This window comes from Aulonocara sp. 'chitande type north' Nkhata Bay, linkage group LG10 (assembly GCF_057382095.1).
Source record: "Aulonocara sp. 'chitande type north' Nkhata Bay isolate Kocher_YH1m ecotype deep benthic linkage group LG10, A_spYH_male_GT1.1, whole genome shotgun sequence".
Classification (NCBI taxonomy): domain Eukaryota; kingdom Metazoa; phylum Chordata; class Actinopteri; order Cichliformes; family Cichlidae; genus Aulonocara; species Aulonocara sp. 'chitande type north' Nkhata Bay.
The window spans coordinates 34,996,623-35,018,553 of record NC_141353.1 but is presented as its reverse complement, the minus strand read 5'-3'; the positions used below and the strand labels follow the sequence as shown (position 1 = coordinate 35,018,553).

Below are 21,931 nucleotides of genomic sequence, written 5' to 3'. Positions count from 1 at the left end.
TGTAAAGTGAGGTGATTGGACATATGTTCAGTAAATAAGATGGTTCACCTGTATAACCAAATGTGTTATGGCAATAATGTTTAAAGTTTCAAGTTAGTTTTGGTTCTTTAAGATGTGGGTAATATTCAGGCAGAATCTCAGAATGGATCATTTTCATTCACGTTATATATTGACACAGAGAGAAATCTTAAAAACAACATTTTATCATTAAAAAAATTCTTCAGTAACATCTCTATACATATATTTACAGCATTTTTTTAATACAGTAAAACAATATGATGCCCTTTTGCAAATCAGGTGAAACTTAATGCTACAGAAAAATCACTGAATAGTGCATGATTAGGCAGTATTTACAGTTCAGTTCTATGGAGACTTAACTTAGTTTTAACAGTGCAATTTTGCATATCCTCTATGCAAAAGAAGGTCTTACTGCTTAATTACTATTGTAATTTTATTTCAATACTGTTTCCCAAAGTGCTTATACAATCTTTTTATTCTTCTTTATCTACACACATCCAAGAGTGACCAGATGTCAACAAATTAAAAGTGAGGTATAATTGTTAAGTTAATGCTGAGGGGTAGCATGTGATTTTAATATATGTGGCTTTAAAAATGCAGGTTAAAGGTTTTTTTGGTTTTTTTTTTATACATTTGAAGATTTGAAGATAAGATTTTCCTTGTGTCTTATAAATTGAAGATAAAGTTTGTTTTTAATTTTTTTTCTGCTCTTACCGTTACATTTTTCATTCCCAGTGACAATTGAGGCTGTTGTTACCTGTCATTGTTAGTCTGTATCTGTTCGATACTCATCTTTGGTTTTCTTGTGAGACTCATGTGTAGGTTGTGAGACATTAGCTTAATATGTGCAGCGTGGGAGGGGGGGGGGGGGTAAAAACTGCTATGGACATAAAATGGTACACCTGGTCACCCCCAATATGTACTCCTTGCTGTTGTTGGCCTTCTTGAAACTGTGTGTTCGTAATTCGTTTCATAGTGTCAGGTCTTCGACTGGCGAACGTCTGTCCACTCCATTTTGGTGTTTTGAAGCGCCTGCGTCTTCTTCTCATCCACCTGCACGTAATCCACTCTGTACTCATCGGACAGGAATGGCTTCTGCTAGACATCGAGAGGGAGAGATAAGCAGACAGTGACGTCACATTTTTAACAGTGATACAATTCTGCTTCACCTGCACAAACATTTAAACTATCAATGCTCCACAGGGTACAGTAGAAGTCTTGCTGTGCAGTTGTTGTCATTTGTCAAATAAAAATAAAGATAAAAATAAAGCCAAATAAAAGCATACCTTCAGCACAGGAGAGGGGGTTGCTGAATTGAAATCCAGTGACAAATAGTCAAGATTTGAACTTCTCGCCCTGGGCTGAACTGGCCCATCAAAGAACTGCTGCCTTGATTCCTGTGAGAAAAAACAAATCATAAAGGCTTCGTAAAAACGTCCCTGTTCTCAGGAAAATGTTTCTGACATATTTACAATCCTAAAGGAACATCAGTCAACAGCAGGTAAGCTTCACTAGTGTCTTATTTTCATTAAATATGTCACTAAACAAAAGCAAAGTGACCTCTGTTCATTTTCAGATTGAGTTTAAGAACACGTCGGAAGCTATATGTGTCTAGAGACACTATGGATGACTAATGTGACTTTTTCAAGGCTTTATTCAGGGAAAATAAAATAAATATGCACATTTTCCAGACCATGAACAATTACAAGTAGCTGAGAAGAATATTTTGGAAATTGGTAGTCACTTTCCACTCCCACATTCTTCAGCTATGTGAGTTCTGAGCATATTTTCCCACTCACAAATGGTTCTATAATAAGACAGTGACAGATTGAGTCATTTTTGTAGTCTTCTTTAAGCATTCTCTAAACCATAGATAGAAAAATAATATTTAAAAAATAATTCTACATATGTTTCCACTGAATAGAAATCCTACCATTGCAGAGGAGCTTGTGACTTCATCTCTTAATTTCTCCCCATTCTCAAGTCGTCTTTCAAGAGGTGAAGGGTTCACTGAAAAGCTGTGAAGAAAGGAACGGAAACAGTTATTTACTTTCAAATTAAAAGGAGAAAATACAGAGAATCCTGAGGTTTAAAAAACATCCATAGCCAAATGTATTCTTAAAAAACAAGGCTCAAACCCTAACTGCAATTTTATTAACCCAATCGTGTGCTTGTTCTTGTTTCTTTAACTCAACACAAAAGTTTGTAGACAAAGACACTTTCTGCTCACCATGAGTCGATCAGCGCTCTGCTCAAAGGGAGATGCGTGGGACATTCTGTGATTGTAGAAAGGCCACTCAGATCAAGAGGTGGGGGTCGAGCTGTGGAGCGAGAAAAGGTCAGCGTTATCAGATTGGCTGCAATTCTCTAACACGGCACAGAAAGGCCATGTCGGAGATCAGTGTTTCTGATACAGGTGCTGTATATCTGTCAGACATGTTCGTTGCATAGATCTGTGACTATGAGAGCGCACAAAGCATAATTTTTTAATTAAGCTGTACACATTAAAGTTTACAGAAACAAAACATCTAGCCAAAGATGAAACAAACATTTAGTACTTTCCAAACATTCAGGCTGGACTCTCACCTTTCCTTATGCGAGGTTTTAGATGCCGGTGAATCGGAGGTGGTGCAATAGCACTAAGTTGACTCATTAGTGGGCTGAAAGATGCAGACGGTTCAATACTGTAGGTTGTATTGAGGAAGCTTAATGTCCTTGGGCTCATGGGGATGTAACCATCAGACTCCACGGTCGCAAGAGAAGGAGAAGGCGAAGGGGAAGCCATAGGAACATATGACTCATCCTGGTAGTTTTGAAGTTTTGTGCTATTTAAACAAGGCTGCAAAAACATAAAGCATCATATGATCAGGCACGTGCACTACATCAAATATATTATTATATTACAGCTGGAACATTTGTTAATTCCAGACTTGTTACATACTTGGGGCATTTTTCAAACTATTTTCATTACATGTATTTATTAATAGAGAAATGATACTACAGGGGGGAGTTGCCATTAGTTGAATCCTACAGAGGGATTGTCATTTTAGCAAATGTAATCACTGTATTGTTAGAAGAGAAACATGTCATAAATATGAAGCTAACTTAGCTTAGCCAGGTTGGTTTGTTTAGTAACAACTTGTAGTGAGACTACTATACTCGTGCAGCCAATCTAATGGTAGCTGATGTCATTGACTTCATATAGGCAGAAGTGGCTAAAAGTAAACTGATTGTAAAAAACAAACAAACAGATAATAGTGGAAAATTAATTCACAATAATGTGATTTGTAGGTAGCTTTGAATGTGTAATACGGGCCATAACTGTAAGTTGCTGCTGACATACGATGACCGAGATAATTTTTTTCTTAGTAAGCCTGATAACAAATCAGACGCTACATGATTGTGCTAATTTTGACTTGAAAGAAAGACTATGTCACACTCATGCTAACCTGAGTTAACTTAAAGCTCGCTGAGGCTTCCTGTTTATCATATGGACATGAAATAGGTGTAAATTTTCTTATCTAACACTTTCTTGAAAAACAAAAAGTGTGCATAAAAATAAAAGTGTGTCACTGTTCTTACCAAATTAATACTTTGTCTCCTTATCTGCATAAATTTGCTCTCGGCATTTCCTAAAAAACAAACAAATAAACCAAAGAATTATGTCTTTTAACTTCTTTAAAAAACTCTTTTAAAATCAGCTGATATGAGTATGAATCAAAAAGCATCCTGATCATATTTCCACCAGGTTTATGTTTCACTGAGCAAGGATCATCTTCATCAGCTTCTATACTGTGCATTAGGATTTACCCAATTTGAAATGGTCCAGGCTCGACAAAGAGGTCCTCCGGGGGAAAAATCCAGCATTGCTCGAGAAATGGTGCGCACTCATTGCCCTCGTCCTTTGAAGGCCTTCGTCGCTTGCGTACTCTGACAGGTGATTAGGCTTGGGTGGCAGTGGAGGGGGTGTTAGTTTATCACCCGTCGCCTCAAACATCGCGGGAGAATGTGGTTTGTCGAACTGGAAGACACTTGTGGCGCAGTGATGTAGTGGAGAGGAAGACGATGAAGGCAAAGCTATGGAGGTGCATGGAGCGCTGAATGGAGGGTTGCTTAGCCTCCCATGGGGGAAAAGAGATGGACTGGGACTAGTGTGGGAGATTGAGGATAAAGAAGATTCGGTGCAGATGTCCTTGACGGCATCGTCTGATGACTTCTGCTCCAGAGAGATCTCGGAGTTTGAAAAGCTGTTGTGTCTGCAGATAAGGACAAAAAAATGCAAATATCACATTTGTTACACACACCACACAGCTATGATTTCAGCTTGTGGGACATGTTGCACACACTGTACATACCGACTAGTGATCACACTCCCCGTCTCACACTGGGAGAGAAAGAGGTAGTCCGGTGGATAGCTGGAATCTTGTTGGCTTTCTACAGATGCTATATCAGAGCTGTCAGGTGACAGCTGAAGGGAGGTGGGAGTGTGAGGAAAGCTTTCCTCTGAGCTCTCTGTTGACAACAAGAAGAAAGAAACACAGAGAATGTAAGTGAGCAAGTGCAAAGCCAGAAGATGCAATCGTTCCCTGCCTGCACTCACTCTTCATATTCTGCATTTACATATGAAGTGGTATTTATATTGCAAGAAACTTGAAAGCAGATATGTCTTCTGTTTATATATCCCCTCATTCTTTCAGGCAGGTTGGCCCTTGTTCAGAAATTTGTTTCATTCCATTTCACTCAAGGCCCCCCCTCAAGTCAAGGCCGTTCCCGCAGCACTAATCCAAAAGTCTTTGGATGTTCTCATGAAATATTTGCTATTAGATATTTGTGTCCTACTGTGGGCACAGAGCAACCTTTTAAAAGCCTTTGCAAAACTTATGAGTTGCTGCAAAGAGCTCTCGAGATCTAAGGTCTACTGCTGCCGTCCAGAATTCTCAGTAAAAATCTTTGTGCAACAGTAATTGTGCGCCACAACTCACGACTCCATTTTTTGATTTACAAGCTTGTGGCATATCGGCAAACGTTGTGCCGTTGCTCTATCTCCTTCATGCAGATGACAGCTTTTTAACAGACGCACGCTGAAGTCTCCTCCACAAAAATGACACTTGAAGCAAAGGCCGAATCAGCAGCGTGATGATGGTAAAGTGTCGATGTGTTAGATTCAAAAAATCTAATTACACCCCGAAGCATGGAGGTGATACAAAAGTGCCATGTGCTCATTTGAATGTAATGTTGAGCTGTTCTTATCCCCTCAGATCCAGAAGCGACGTTAGGCTGCGTGACAGGGAGTATGCAGAACTGCAACACTTATGACCGCTGGAAACACACATGCAGACAACAGCCAGGCTCCTGATAAAACGTGAGGTCAGGCTTTATCTAAACTGTGTACACTGCTTCACCAGAACTTTTATTTGAATTTATTTCCATTGCGCGCGTGTGTGTGTAGACAAACTGTAGTCAAAATATTTACATATTTCAAATGATAAAAGGGGAAAAATACAGCAATGTTTCCTTGTTGTTGTTGCTGCTGCTGCTGAAGTGGAAAAAAGTCCAGTTATGAAATGGTGCTAATCACATGTAGTGACACGATTGTGAAAATGTTTCTGAAGTTCAGACTTGTAAGGTCATACAACCAACCTGTGACAACCACAGTATTGTGGTACCCTTGCTGTGTTCCAAAGTTTCTAATTTTGAAGACTTTCAAGCTCATCCAATGCTTTCAAAGCCACCAATCCAACCTTAATGGTACTTCAGAAGTACAATTCACTTAAAATCTAGATCTAAAATCTGCCTTCCTTGGGTATATTTAAAATGGGTTTGTTTTTTTAAATCTTAAAGGGAACAGGGAAATAAATCTTGTACAAACAGCATGGTTGAGAGTAACCTGATTGTAAACCTGAAGAATTTATTGCAGATTTGCAGTTGTTTTTTTTTACAGTTGTCAGTAAGGTGCAGTCTTACACTTGATGCCTCAGTTAGCATGGGAAACGAAAATCATGAAGCTCCAAACAAACAGTTTGTTCTGACCTCATAAAACTCCCCACTTCCTGAGTGGTGACACCAATTTGTTTTGGACCAGCAGAGGGAGTCTACACGATTACTTCAGTGCAGCAGCGTCTTTCGACATGTTTACCTGCATCCTCCAGGCTCCCAAACTGGCAAATCTGACTAATGCTGCTGATCCAGCTGTTCATCTCCTCCTCGGTTTTGGCCACCAGGTAGAAAACACGAGATGAGGTTTTTACCACGAAGAGGTGCTTTCCGTGAAAGTCCCTCTTTATCCGCAGTTGCCCTTCCAGCATTTCCACCACGCACTCTTTCAGGTCAATGGTGCGGATTGGCTTTTTGGAGTTATTGCTCTGATAGTATTCCAGCACATCTGGATCACCGCTCATGCGACCTCTTCGAAGCACAAACCAACGTTTCCTCCATGCCTGCAGGTGCAAGAAGTAAAGAAGGTTTAATGGCCTTGCTCTTGAATTTAAATTTCACTCAATATTATGACTCACTTTAAATACAGTGCTTCATAATTCAAACTGTAGTATCAGCCTTTCCCGCCAATTTTGCTAATCACGAGAATTTGATCATGGCCCCGCTAACAGCAACGAGCTAACTAAGTTTCTTTGCCTTTGTTATGGTCAGTAAGCGGAACCTCAACTCAAATTTCCCAGAAGTGCAGAGAAGAGGAAGTTCACTGTATTTAGCAGAAAATGTCTAACAGAATGAAAGAGGTATTTATAAAGAGCCTGGTCACTTCTTTGAGCTGAAAACTAACTGAAAACCTAACACTGAAACTGCACTAAAAGGTATTTATAGCTACTCACAATGAGCACCGCCTAAGCCCTCTATTCCAACCGAGTTTCATCCTAGCCATGGAGCTGTTACAGTTCAATAACAATAATTAATAAGAATCACGTTAAGAATAATAAAGGTGTGTGTGATGTTATCGTTTCACTCTTGGTTTTTGTGGCTTCGTTGTTGTGGCTGAGTCTCTTCTGATTCTCTTCAAGGCTTGAAATTGTGTAACATTTCTTTCTGTGTGTAACAAATGCTCTCCTGCAACAAGTCAGTTGGTGATTTATGTGTTCATTCCAGGAAATGGTTAGACACACACAGACTTATTGCCTAAAAAAACACTACTAAGCTTAAGAGGAAACCGTAACTAGACAGATGGCAATTTTGATCCTGTAGATGTTCTGAAAATGACAAGTTTCGCACTCCTAAAAAGGAGTTGGTTTGTGTACCCAGGTTCATCTAATGGAAGCAGATGGTGAGTGTAGAAGCCAATCAATAGATTCTGTATATTCTGATGAAATCAGGTTTCACCCCCTAATTAAACATGGACCTCCTTGCTTTTCTTTATATTACCGTAGGCTAAGGCCTATAGTTTATCTCCAGATTGTAGATACTGTATGTCTGTTTAACCCCTGGAGGATCTTAGAAAAATGCATACACTATCGGTCTTAGAGCCACAAATCGACCCAAGACCCTCCAGGGGTTAATTTGGAAAAAAAAAAAAACATCGCAAGTCCGACACTGATCTGAAACTCACAAACAAGCTTGTTTTCTGTGTTTTTAAAGTTTCAACCACATCAGATGCAGCTTCCTTATCTTCTGTCACGTGAGGTTAGTTCGAAACTCTGGTCACATGGGTAACGGTTGGACAGCAGTGGTGACAAATGAGTAACTTGTCCTTGTTGAGATTATTTGTCGCGATTATTTTGTGACTCCCACAACAGAAAGCCCCAAACCATAATTAATAATTAGTGGTTCTGGCTCTGGCTGTTCTACCAAAGCCAGAACTCAAAGACTGGAGGAGCTAAATGGAATTCAGCCATTTTTAATTACATTCTTTACACCCCTGTATCTGTTTGTGACAGGTCAAAGTGTATTCAGCCAAGAAGTGGCTTAATATGAAGACAAGTGAGATTTATGGTATTTTTTACTTTGTAGTATATCAATATTTTAAGTTTAATTGGTGTTTAGATGATGTCTCCCCACCTTTTCTTTATTTAAAGGAAAACAAGGTGTGAAATCCTGGAATCAGACACTGTGATAGCAGCAATGTGACAAACATCTGATAGCGCTGCATGTGTATATCTGAGTAAACAAAATACAGACTCCTGCTCCACTTCATCACGCACACTGATGGACTGCAAACTGCATTTCCAGAAAGTGGAAACACAATGTTGACAGAGCTCCTTCCAGCAAAGTGTATCTCTAGCAACACAATCAAACCAACACCTTAGTTAACTACCACAGCCCCTTGCTCCTTCAGTCTTGTCGGCATGTTACTTACAAAGATAAATTTGACCCAGATAATTACTAATTTTCATACAGGCAAGACCAGAGCCTGATATTTTGAATAAGGCAAACAGTGAGTGTACCAGTCTATACAACTGTGGATTTGCATGTCATGCTAAAATAAGTTTCTATTTCCCATCCCAACACTGTCAACACACATACACGCATGTAAACCCCCCCTCCCGCACCGCAAAAAACCCAATACACACACACCCTTTCCTTACACCGCTGTTGACAAATGGCCCTCCACCTCCTCTATTCGTACAGAGGAAGTACATACAGCCATCATCGAGCTGGACTATTTCTGCTTGTCGCTTAAGTGTCTGACTGCCCCTGACATTACTTCCCATGTTTCACAACACACAGACGCACAGAGCGCAGAGCAAGTGGCCAGCCTGACACTATCACATGACCCCCCACAACCACAAAACAGTCAAGGCTGGATGCTGTTTATGTAAGCTATTACATATACTCGCTGCAAGGACTCACGTCCAAATGTGTCTGAAGCACATCTGCAGTGAGTGGGGTATTGTTGCTAAAGCACATGACTGCTATCACTACGCCAACACGCAAAAGTAAAGTGACCTGTACCAGAGATGAGGTAGGTGATATAAAGGAGACCGAGACAAGGCAAACATACAAGTCAGTGTATCTCTTAATCTTCATTCTACATCGCAGCATACACACATAAACACACATACACACACACACACACACACGCATAAACACAAGGCTCAGCACCACAGCCTGGCATTCGTCCTCCTGGCAGAGGACATAGACAAGTGTCCGATGTGTGCTCCTACTCACAAATCTCTTCAGTTTCTTCTCCGGAGGGGATTTAATGAGCCAGCCTTTACAGACCACATCCCCAGCACTCATCTTGGCTGCAGTGTGTCGTCCTCACGGCTGCTCCTGCCGCTGCTGCTGCTGCTGCTGTTGCTGCTGCCGTGAAACTGAGAGTAAAGCATATCCTGTTCTGGTATTCAGCTCAGCCACTCCAAAAAGGAGGAAGTAAAGAAATTGATCACACTGACGCTGAGAGAGAGAGAGAGAGAAAGAGCGCACAGAGAGAGAGAGAGAGAGAGTTATGCATGTACTGGATGTAGCTCTTGGCCTGAGGGGGAGTTAATGAAGAGAAAAACACTGTCAGACAAGATCTGACAGATATGAGGATTTAGACTCACTGACTGGTGACATACAATATGTCGCCTTGTCACATTCTATTATAAGACCTGCAGTACAAACATCAGTGATTTGTTTTTTGTCTGTTGATTTGTCAGTTTCCTCATGTGGCTGAGGTTTCTGAGCTCCACTGAAATACATAGTGGTTTTCAGTGAACCAATGAAAACACTAAACTCCCGCCCTACTTGAGGCTTAACGATATATTAAAAAAAACCTCATTTACATGCGAGCTTCAAGAAAAATCTTGGTGGTGATTACTAGTAGAACGGCTATAACAGCTATTATTTCTCTGTTTGCTTTTCTATCCAGGCCTAGGAAGCTGTTTACATTTAGTTCTGAACAGGTTTTAAATGCAAACCATCTTGGGTCTTAGGTTGCTCATGGTAGGAAAGGTCACGAAAGATAATTCACACACTCGTAAGAGCACTGAAAATTGGGTGTAGCAATGTTTTCAAGCATTTATGAAAGTTGTGCATGTTTGCTATTCAGTTTGCTATAGTTGACAAGACCAATAAAGTTCTAATATTAATAAATAATAACATCTATAAATGTCTAAATAACCTGACACACTCCTTAAAGGTGCTCAGTGGCATGGTGGTAAATTCCAAGTGTCTCAGAGCACATCGAAACAAGATTCTGCTTGCCCATTCCTCTGAACCTAAATGGAATATCAAACTGCATATAGAAAGGGATCTGTTATATAGTCATATCCGTAGTTCTTGTCTTTAATTTTAATGCTGTGATTATTGCTTTAAAAAAAAAACTTTTTATATTCAGGGTGTTGTTGTTGTTGTTGTAAAACATGCAGTTACCGTTTCCTGTTACTTGTGTGGTAATTTCCTTTGGTTCATTACAACATTCCTCTGAATTCAGGCCATCATTTTCCTTACTGCTTCTTCATAATACTTAAAATACATACTTAATATATTGTAAGTGCAAAGTATATTGTCCTTTCTTTTAAAATACTCCATATAGCTCATCACCTTAAATACTTACATCATAATTTGTTTCTTCCTTTCTTAACTGCGTCTCCTTTTTGGTGAGTAATTTTATGTAGGCAAACCTGTATTCAGTAAAATAACATGCTAAATATTAGGAAACTGCAAATTAAGTTGCAGGCTGGCAAGTGCCAGCATATCTTCTAATTTAGTTTTTGTGTATTTGCATATAAATACATAAATGTCATTACACACTAGCTTAGGCTTTAAATTTGTGTGGTAGTGTCACGTACTTCTGCACATAAAAACCGTGAAGAAGAACTGGTAGTGGTGAAAATACTGCTGATAGGCATGGTAGTGTAAAAGTAAGACACATACAGCTGCTGCTGCTGGTGGTAGGAACAGTATATATTCAGAAGGCCTCTATTTTGAATGAAATGCCCTAACTTAAAAGTCATTATCAGTGACTTCATCATATAAACGCCAAACACATCAGATAGAGATGCTTCTGAAGTACAGTTGTGCAACTCACCACGAAATTATATTTTATCATACTAGGGAAGTTGTTGTTTTTTCTTTCTTTAAACTTCTCTTGCCAGTAAAAAGAACAACCCACCACGACCTCACCCTTTATCTTTCTTTCTCTAAAAGGAAATACATTAATCCTCATTATCCGACTAAAAGTTACTTCTTATCACAAATTTTGAATATAAATTTTCTAAATCACTATTATGCAGATGATGGCTGACAATAGCATTCCTACAAACACAACATACAGAATAACTGTCTTTTCAGCCACCAGAGGGTGACAAAACAATAAAAAAAAATACAGACATTGCTTGTTTGTTTGTTTGTTTGTTGTTGTTTTTATTGTTTTTTAAAAAAAAGAAACAACAGAGAATAAAATATTACTTTCTGTCAAAATATTAAAGAAAACAAAAACAAAAACCAGCATCTTACCTGTTAATAAACTACTTAAAATAATACCAATATATAAATATAATATAATATCTGTCTGATCGTTTCCTGATAACATTTACAATAATTGATTACACAGCAGTGGAGAGTAGACTTCATCACAGTAGATGTCTTTCTGAAAGCGCTAAGTTTAAGAATATAATCCACCCACTGTTAGCATCTTCGATGCCCTGTACCAACACAGAGCAGAGCAGCTATCTGAATGCTACTCCAACAGAGGTCGATTATCTTGTTAATAATTTTACCTCCTCACTACGTACGACTCTGGATACTGTAGCTCCATTGAAAACTAAGGTCTCTAATCAGAAGTACCTGACTCCGTGGTATAATTCTCAAACATGTAGCCTAAAGCAGATGACTCGTAAGCTGGAGAGGAAATGGCGTGTCACAAATTTAGAAGATCATCATTTAGCCTGGAGAAATAGTTTTTTGCTTTATAAGAAAGCCCTCCACAAAAGCCAGAACATCTTACTATTCATCACTGATCGAAGAAAATAAGAACAACCCCAGGTTTCTCTTCAGCTCTGTAGCCAGGCTGACAAAAAGTCAGAGCTCTACTGAGCCAACTATCCCTTTAACGTTAACTAGTAATGACTTCATGAAATTCTTCACAATTAAAATTTTAATTATTAGAAAAAAATTACCAATAATCATCCCACAGATGTAATATTATCTACAGCTACTCTTAGTACCATTGATGTTAAGTTAGACTCTTTTTCTCCAATTGATCTTTCTGAGTTAACTTCAATAATTACTTCCTCCAAGCCATCAACGTGTCTTTTAGACCCCATTCCTACAAAACTGCTCAAAGAAGTCCTGCCATTAATTAATGCTTCAATCTTAAATATGATCAACCTATCTCTAATAATCGGCTATGTACCACAGGCCTTCAAGCTGGTTGTAGTTAAACCTTTACTTAAAAAGCCATCTCTAGACCCAGCAGTCTTAGCTAATTATAGGCCAATCTCCAACCTTCCTTTCATATCAAAAATCCTTGAAAGAGTAGTTGTCAAACAGCTAACAGATCATCTGCAGAGGAATGGTTTATTTGAAGAGTTTCAGTCAGGTTTCAGAGCTCATCACAGCACAGAAACAGCTTTAGTGAAGGTTACAAATGATCTTCTTATGGCCTCTGACATGGACTCATCTCTGTGCTTGTCCTGCTTGACCTTAGTGCAGCGTTCGATACTGTTGACCATAATATCCTATTAGCGCAATTAGAGCACGCTGTAGGTATTTCAGGTACTGCGCTGCAGTGGTTTGTATCATAATTTGTGCACGTAAATGGAGAGTCCTCTTCACACACTAAGGTCAATTATGGTGTTCCACAGGGTTCAGTGCTAGGACCAATTCTGTTTACATTATACATGCTTCCCTTAGGCAGTATCATTTGAAGACATAGTATACATTTTCACTGCTATGCAGATGACACCTAACTCTATCTGTCCATGAAGCCAGATAACACACACCAATTAGTTAAACTGCAGGAATGTCTTAAAGACATAAAGACCTGGGCCCGTATCCCTAAAGAATCTTTGTGCAAAAAGTGGCTCCTAGCGGCCAAATTCTAAGAAAATTCTCAGAGTCATGACGTTTTCTTAGAATTTCCCCTAAAAGTGACATGACAATCCCAGTTAATATAAAAGCTACAGTGGGGCAAAAAAGTATTTAGTCAGCCACCGATTGTGCAAGTTCCCCCACCTAAAATGATGACAGAGGTCAGTAATTTGCACCAGAGGTACACTTCAACTGTGAGAAACAGAATGTGAAAAAAAAATCCATGAATCCACATGGTAGGATTTGTAAAGAATTTATTCGTAAATCAGGGTGGAAAATAAGTATTTGGTCACCTCAAACAAGGAAAATCTCTGGCTCTCACAGACCTGTAACGTCTTCTGTAAGAAGCTTTTCTGTCCCCCACTCGTTACCTGTATGAATGGCACCTGTTTGAACTCATCATCTGTATAAAAGACACCTGTCCACAGCCTCAAACAGTCAGACTCCAAACTCCGCCATGGCCAAGACCAAAGAGCTTTCGAAGGACACCAGGAAAAGTATTGTAGACCTGCACCAGACTGGGAAGAGGGAATCTACAATAGGCAAGCAGCTTGGTGTGAAAAAATCTACTGTGGGAGCAATCATCAGAAAATGGAAGACATACAAGACCACTGATAATCTCCCTCGATCTGGGGCTCCACGCAAGATCTCATCCCGTGGGGTCAAAATGATCATGAGAACGGTGAGCAAAGATCCCAGAACCACACGGGGGGACCTGGTGAATGACCTGCAGAGAGCTGGGACCAAAGTAACAAAGGTCACCATCAGTAACACACTACAACGGCAGGGAATCAAATCCCGCAGTGCCAGACGTGTTCCGCTGCTGAAGCCAGTGCATGTCCAGGCCCGTCTGAAGTTTGCCAGAGAGCACATGGATGATACAGCAGAGGATTGGGAGAATGTCATGTGGTCAGATGAAACCAAAGTAGAACTTTTTGGTATAAACTCAACTCGTCGTGTTTGGAGGAAGAAGAATACTGAGTTGCATCCCAAGAACACCATACCTACTGTGAAGCATGGGGGTGGAAACATCATGCTATGGGGCTGTTTTTCTGCCAAGGGGACAGGACGACTGATCCGTGTTAAGGACAGAATGAATGGGGCCATGTATCGTGAGATTTTGAGCCAAAACCTCCTTCCATCAGTGAGAACTTTGAAGATGAAACGAGGCTGGGTCTTCCAACATGACAATGATCCAAAACACACCGCCCGGGCAACAAAGGAGTGGCTCCGTAAGAAGCATTTGAAAGTCCTGGAGTGGCCTAGCCAGTCTCCAGACCTCAACCCCATAGAAAATCTGTGGCGGGAGTTGAAAGTCCGTGTTGCTCGGCGACAGCCCCAAAACATCACTGCTCTCGAGAAGATCTGCATGGAGGAATGGGCCAAAATACCAGCTACTGTGTGTGCAAACCTGGTAAAGACCTATAGTAAACGTTTGACCTCTGTTATTGCCAACAAAGGTTATGTTACAAAGTATTGAGTTGTATTTTTGTTATTGACCAAATACTTATTTTCCACCCTGATTTATGAATAAATTCTTTACAAATCCTACCATGTGAATTCATGGATTTTTTTTTCACATTCTGTCTCTCACAGTTGAAGTGTACCTCTGGTGCAAATTACTGACCTCTGTCATCATTTTAGGTGGGGGAACTTGCACAATCGCTGGCTGACTAAATACTTTTTTGCCCCACTGTATTCCTCAAGATTCCTAGCGCTTAAAAGGGCTCCTAAGGCGAGATCTGCTAAGAGCAGGGAAGAGGACTTTTAGTGGCTTAGGAGTTCCCCTAAGCAGCTGCACAAAATGGCCAACAGAAGAGGCAGGAGAGATGTCCTGCAAACACTGGATGACAGGGAATTATTGAGATGCTACAGATTGGATCGTGCAGGAATCATGTTTGTGGTGGATCTCCTTAGAGATGCAATTACTTCACCAACTCGACGCCACAACGCTATTACACCGGAGACGAAAGTAATCACAACCCCGAGGTATTTGGCAACCGGGAAAATGCAACAATGCAGCAGTGATGACTTGGGTCTGCAATCACAGACATTGCTAAAAGCTGAGCCGTGTTACCCTCGTTAAGACCACACTGGACTTGTAACGTTGTGATTTCTACTTCATTAAGGACAGCCTCTTGAGATAGGCCATCTTGTTTTCAACGGGGTCCATATGGGAGTGAAAGTACAAAATATGCCAGCTAGGATATTAATATGAGCAAATAAGACACGAATCATTATTTGAACAGGGTGTAATGAGTTTAAGTTTTCACATATTTTAGATTCTAATGGCTATAACCCCTACAGCTTACTATTCATTTTCCAGATATTTTCTTGAATGTGAAATATTATTTACAATTACAGTCAGCATAAGATTAGAGTATATAATATGTTTATTGATTTGAGGGTACATCCTTTGCTCATTATCACCAAAAGCTCATTTCCATCAAACTTGTAGGATCAACCAATCACGGCTTTTGAAATGATGACTCATACCTAGCAACGGGGTCAACCACACCTCCTCACTAAGATAGGATTTTCCATCCATTCCTTGCTCAGAGTTCACTGAAAATGTTCTGGAATCACTTCTAAACTAAAACTCCTGGCAAGGAATTTTTAGGTTAAGTTAGGAGCTCTCTGAGAGGATTCTCAGAATCTTTAGGGATACGGGCCCTGGAGTCCATCTGTTAAAAATCACATTCGGTTAGAACGAATGGTGATGGTTGGGGATAACTGCAGTGAGGCGGCAGGTTAAAAGAAGGTTTAGGCTCCTGTATGGTAAGAGTAACTGCGTTTTGCTAGTGAGCGGGCTAGCTAACCTTGTAGCCGTAGTGTAGCCCTCAGGCAGTAAACCAAATTTCTGGTTAGTGTCCCTTAAAAATTATTATTATTTATTTTTTATTTAATGCCACAAGACACATTACTGTTGTGTCAAATGAAGAGGAGACGAAGAGAGTTTGACAGTTGACCTGCAGGGTGCTATCAGGAGCTGCAAATGCTAATGCTAATATCGGGGTTTTTACGTGTTAAAGTTGAAATAAATATATTTTCTAAATATATATACATATAGACCTGCAGGGAGCCACATGCTCACCGTCTGATGATGAAATTTACTCAGTCCCTTGCAGGTTCCTTGATGTGGAAAACATAATCCCAGACAAAATAGTGCTTGCCTTAGGGCAATATTATGCAGTTAGACTACTCTTCTTAGGGTATTAATCCTAAATTATGGTCTTTGGGGCTGCTTGTTTCAGGTTTTTAGGTGCTTCCCTACTCCAACACACTTAATTCAAATGATTATCTTCGAATAACTAGTTGTGTTTGAGCAGAGACTGTTAAGAGGATAACCTCTGTTAATGTTCTGAGAGCACTGACTCAGTGGTGGAATGTATATATGTAGTCTAGTTTAGTAGTCTAGTTTTGTTTGGATGCAAATTTATTTCACGCATGCACCAAACGTGCTGTGTTTCTGCAGAAAATTTGTCCTCAAAAACTTACTGTGAAAAAAATGAAGTTGACATCAAGTGCTGATGAGCTGGTCCAGATGTTTCTAAACAAGAAAAGAAAGAAACTGAGATTCTGGGTCCATCCAGTTCTCAAAGAAGGCAGCAGCAGAGAGAATTTCATGGTTTGATCCAGGAGTTGAAGCTGTATCACTGACAGCTTCAACTCCTGACATAAGCTTTGAGCTTTTGCTGGCAGAGTGGGCAACACATCTGAGGAGGCAGAGAAATCATTGCATAGAGCCAAATGACCCATAGCAGTGTCTAAGGTAAAAATAGTATTATTTTAATGCTGCAGATTTGTCCAGTGAAAATGACTTGTTCCGGATGAATGGCTGCATTAAGAATACATGAGAATATATGCGAATACATGAGTCCAAGACATATTTTTAACACATGAAATTTTTGCACAGATTTTACACTTGCAGTGTGTAAAGGCCTTTACAGTCAGAATTCAAAAGCTGATCAAAAATGATACAGAAATTACTTGAAGGTGATTTGATATTGCTGGGAAGAGGCTGATGTATTTTTTTTTTTTGCTCTTTATCAGGGCCCAACATGAAAAACTCAGTTTTAAGATTTGCTTGGTGGTATTTACAGCATATGAGCAAAGGTAGTCCACATGTCATGTACGTGACTTTGTTATATGAGATCTCAACCTGCATAGCACATAGGAACACACATCCACTTTGTTTACTTTCACTGGCAGTCATCCACGAATCCACAGAGCTACAGTTACCTCATTAACTTCACTTTTCCCCTGTATCCACTATTCCAACAGTCTTATGTTTTTCTCTTGTGTCTGCTTATTATGCTTCTATTTTTGTCCAGGACTGTTTTTAATCATCCCAGAGAGAGGAGGTATCAGCATCTCAACAGAGACCAAAACCAGCAACCCCATCTGCTGCTCTGAACCTCTCTAGATAGCGTGCAAAAAGAGCAGCACAGACCATTAAAGTCTGCAGGCCAAAACACCAACCAGTAATCTGGAGGAGAACAAGGTGACAAACTCAGCAAATTCACAGCATCCTACAAAGAGGAGTTGGATAAGCTGAGGATTAAGAACAAAGTTGAAAATCACTGAAAGAGGAGAAAAGCAAAAATACACAAAACAGAGAAGAAACTTGAAAACATAAAGACTTGTTGGAAGTCCAGAGAGTGCTAAAGAAAGAGAAAAGGGCAACGCAGAAGGCAAAAAAAGAAATTCACGATGCAAAGAAGGAATTGTTGGAAGTCCAGAAAGCACTGGAAGAGAAGACAAGGGGACTGCAAAATTAATTGTTATAAAGATAGATGGTAGACACTGAACTGTCACAGAAGGATGGGGAAAGAAGAAGAAGAAGAAGCAGGCAAAAAAGAAGACAAACGAACAGGAGAAGACAGTCAAGAACAAGAGCTGCTTCCAAAAGAAAAAAACATCTACTAGTTACACAAACTTTGAGGAAACTGGTGGTTCAACTCAGGGAGAGCGATAGCTTCCTCTTCCTCTCCCGTTTTTCCACTTTCCCTTTATCTTCTCTACCTTCACCACTCCACCTTTAATCCACTTCCTGTTTCTCCCTCCTTTCATCCTCCTGTCTCCATCGTCCCTCTACCACCTTCTCTCCCCTGGCCCTCCACTTCACCTTCTCTCTACTCTACCTTCATTCTCCCTCTGTCTCTTCTTCTTCATCCTTTCCTTACCTTTCCTTACCTTTGAAATGAAGATTCAAAGGTAAGATATATAATAATCTTCACCATCATCAGTGAATAAAAATCAGTCAATAAATAATCCTGTGTGTGTCTGCTTCTACTCCTGCTGGTATGATCTAAAAAGGAATAAAGCTTTGAAGTCTATCAGTGTTTTTACAAGAATACATTTAAATGTAAAACTCCTCTGTGGCTGTGATTGTCACATGAGCCTGAGATGAAGTGTTTCCTCCCTGTGTTTTCATAGATTTATTTCGATCTGATATTCACTCACTGAGTGCCTCTCCTGTTAGATTACGTGGGCAAAGCTTGTTGGGATTTACACCTAGAATCATTATCTGGGGCTTGAAGAAGAGGATATAAGAAAATGCAACAATAATATTCACACCTAGGACCAGAGTGTTAAGCAGGAGGAGTTTAAAAGAGAACCAGACACTCTGAGCACATGAAGCCAAAGGGAACTTTCAATTCACTATCAAATCTATTGATATCATATTGAAATATATCCTAAATTAAAATGACACAAATAAGGCTATCACAAAGCTTCACAAACAGCTGTGAACTCCTCAAAAAAGTGTCCATCATATTAAACTGATGCAGGAAAATGCATCTGGGACTTTTAAGAGTTTCCTTTTCAGTCAGGTAAGCCAGAGTCAAGTTAGGTTCATTTTCAAAGTGTTCCTGAATTTAAACAGGTGAAATGACAGAAAAGGGGATCATCTCCTCCTCTAATGAAGTCTCAGAGCAGCTTCTGGGGGTAAGGAAGATCAGGGCTGAAGAGAATCCCACTCAATGTGCACTTCCATGGCATCACCAAATCACAACCTGTGTAAAACTAGCAAAACAACCTAGCTAAACTGGTCATTGTAAGTGGGGAAAATTGCAATCTCAAATCAAAAAACATGCTACACATTAGGAAATTACACTTTATGTTGCAAGCTAAGTTATACCAGCATATCTTTTTTTTTTCTTTTTTTTTTTGGCATTTGTGTATTGGTATTTGTGGTAGCAGAGTTATATTTAGAAGGCCTGTAATTTGCGTGAAATGTTCTGACTTTATTATGTTACATACACACACATACATACAAACAAAGCAACTCAGAGGCTTTTTTTTACTAAATGATCTTTTATTATATCAGGGAAGTAGTAACTTCTCCTGCCAGTAAAAAGAGCTACCCACCATTGCTTATTTAGCTTTTCTTCTCAAAAAAAGGAAGTACATTAATCCTCATTATCCAACACAAAGTTATTTCCTTGCCTTATAATTTACCAGCAAGCTTTGAAATGTGCAAATGACAAGTCTTTCAAAATCACCATTATGCAGCTGATGGCTGACTATAGCATTCCTATAAACAGAATGAATCCCTTTTACTCACCTGGACCCACAACACCAACGCCCTGGTAAAGAAGGCCCAGCAGCAGCTGCACTTCCTCCATGTCCTGCACTGAAAAAAAGGGACTGGCCATCTCTTGGATTTATGTAAGCATCTTGCATGCATTTAACACAATTGCCTCATGTTTTAAAGTTAAATGTAACTATATAGTGTAAAAACTACATGATATGCAGAAAGGGTGTATTAAATTGTTCATATCATGTTCAGGTGACGTAAGTCAATAAGATAGCAACGTTAAATCTCGTGAAACCACGCGTGATTTCATCTCGCGGGCTTTGGATCGTGGTTTAAAAAAGGCATCCATCTCAGTCAAGTCGAGCAGCCAACTCTACGTTTTTGGTATGTCTTGATTTTTTTAATTCATTTTTACCATAATTCAGCCAAATGTAGTTAAACGTCTAGAGTGTCGCCATGTAACATGCTAAAAAGAGCCGTTAGCTTATTTGCTGTTTTATCTGTTGTCAAAGAATTGGCGCTTTTTCATTTGAATTTGTCTTTGGCACAAGAGCCGTAATATCACATTAAACCTAATTACGAGGCACTCATAACATAATTTGGTTTTCTGTGTGAATAGATTTGTCAACTGACTCTTCAGTTACATTGTGTATTTACTGCACCGTGGTGTTAGTGAGATTTTGGACATTGAACAGCTTTAGCTAATATCATCAGCGGCATTATGCTAGCTTACATCCCTACCCCTCCTGCCCTCACCTGCTGTCCTTTTGTTTTTGTTTTTTTTGCTGCACATTGAGAGATGACCTCTATTCTGCATTTCACCAGGAGTCAGCTGATGGATTGTGGGTTCAAGGTGTTATGGTAAGAAAGTATATTCTATTTTCGTTTCTGTAACTTAATTATAATAGGTTTTTTATAATTATTAGGTGCATGCATACTCACCCTATTAATACAACTGAGAGATCCAAAATCTGCCATAGGTTTAACTTATACCTGTATGTATTGCCAGAAAGGTGATTACTGGACTCGCATTAATGCACACTTGAACTGAAATGAGGTTGTAACTTGTGGGTTGTTGGGTTGCAAATCAGAAACAAACATCTTTGGATTTTTTTTAATCCCATAAGATCTGGAAACACAGTTTTTATTCAACAAAACATTACTGATTAACCAAGCACAGTGCCTGCTGTTATTTCAAAATAATTTTATGTCATTTCAGATAAAATGCAGCATTCCAGTGCATCCCAACCATGCCTTTACAGTCAAGGTTTCTGACGGAGCTGAGTTTTTCTCTGACAGTCTGCTGAAAGTGTTTGCAAAGTGATCGGGGGAACAGGGCACAAAGCTAAAGGATGTAGCTGCCATAATGACAGTAAGAACTTTAAAATTCTTTAACTACAAAGTGTATATGTATTGCATTAGGTCAGTAAAAGATTTTTATGGGCTGGTATCATCAAAGATGAGCTTGTGGGGCCTTTTCGGGTTGAGGATGGAGTCAAGCTCAACTCCCAGTCCTACTGCCAGTTTCTGGAAGACACCTTCTTCAAGCAGTGGTACAGGAAGAAGTCTGCATCTTTCAAGAAAAACATGATTTTCATGCAGGACAATGCTCCATCACACGCGTCCAAGTACTCCACAGCGTGGCTGGCAAGAAAGGGTATAAAAGAAGAAAAACTAATGACATGGCCACCTTGTTCACCTGATCTGAACCCCATTGAGAACCTGTGGTCCATCATCAAATGTGAGATTTACAAGGAGGGAAAACAGTACACCTCTCTGAACAGTGTCTGGGAGGCTGTGGTTGCTGCTGCACGCAATGTTGATGGTGAACAGATCAAAACACTGACAGAATCTATGGATGGCAGGCTTTTGAGTGTCCTTGCAAAGAAAGGTGGCTATATTGGTCGCTGATTTGTTTTTGTTTTGTTTTTGAATGTCAGAAATGTATATTTGTGAATGTGGAGATGTTATATTGGTTTCACTGGTAAAAAATAAATAATTGAAATGGGTATATATTTGTTTTTTGTTAAGTTTCCTAATAATTATGCACAGTAATAGTCACCTGCACACACAGATATCCCCCTAAAATAGCTAAAACTAAAAACTACTTCCAAAAACATTCAGCTTTGATATTAATGAGTGTTTTGGGTTCATTGAGAACATGGTTGTTGTTCAATAATAAAATTATTCCTCAAAAATACAACTTGCCTAATAATTCTGCACTCCCTGTAGATTATTAGAAATCTAGCCTACCACTCATAAATTATGACAGTAAAAACCCAATAAAGATTTGTTTATATAACTTACAATAAACCTTCATACATGGACTATATTTAAATTCATTAAAGCACATTATTTTAAAAAGATTTTTATTTCTTGAAATTCTTTAAGTCATTAGCTGCGTTAATA

General features: G+C 39.4%; 1 protein-coding gene and 1 long non-coding RNA gene across 3 annotated transcripts; one reads left to right on the top strand and one right to left on the bottom strand.

Annotated features, from left to right (window-relative positions):
• Window positions 1–187: 187 nt before the first annotated feature.
• On the bottom strand, window positions 188–19,913 carry gab3 (GRB2 associated binding protein 3). Of its 2 annotated transcripts, none has more exons than XM_086309672.1 (12): window positions 19,550–19,913; window positions 16,480–16,531; window positions 9,133–9,360; window positions 6,155–6,455; window positions 4,374–4,530; window positions 3,829–4,274; window positions 3,601–3,650; window positions 2,605–2,857; window positions 2,249–2,339; window positions 1,952–2,036; window positions 1,305–1,415; window positions 188–1,116 (listed from the first exon to the last, which is right to left on the bottom strand). In XM_086309672.1, the coding sequence occupies exons 3-12, from the start codon at window positions 9,202–9,204 to the stop codon at window positions 997–999; spliced, it is 1,686 nt and encodes a 561-aa protein (XP_086165798.1). In that variant the 5' UTR covers window positions 9,205–9,360; window positions 16,480–16,531; window positions 19,550–19,913; the 3' UTR covers window positions 188–996. The 2 variants fall into 2 exon arrangements, with proteins under 2 accessions (XP_086165798.1, XP_086165799.1); XM_086309673.1 differs by having other exon boundaries at window positions 188–1,113.
• LOC147321291 (uncharacterized) lies at window positions 19,623–21,566 on the top strand. The gene is made up of 3 exons (XR_015131344.1): window positions 19,623–19,906; window positions 20,348–20,383; window positions 20,742–21,566. It is a non-coding gene; the product is annotated as an uncharacterized LOC147321291 (long non-coding RNA).
• The last annotated feature ends 365 nt before the right edge of the window (window positions 21,567–21,931 follow it).

What these genes read in the sequence shown, in the direction of transcription:
- gab3 (XM_086309672.1), bottom strand. Translation starts at nt 9,204, where the DNA reads ATGAGTGCTGGGGATGTGGTCTGTAAAGGCTGGCTCATTAAATCCCCT. An exon ending in GGGAGTGTGATCACTAGTCG is followed by an intron (nt 4,275 to 4,373) that starts GTATGTACAGTG and finishes CCTTATCTGCAG; the next exon opens with ACACAACAGCTTTTCAAACT. An exon ending in GGAGACAAAGTATTAATTTG is followed by an intron (nt 2,858 to 3,600) that starts GTAAGAACAGTG and finishes ATGTTTTTGCAG; the next exon opens with CCTTGTTTAAATAGCACAAA.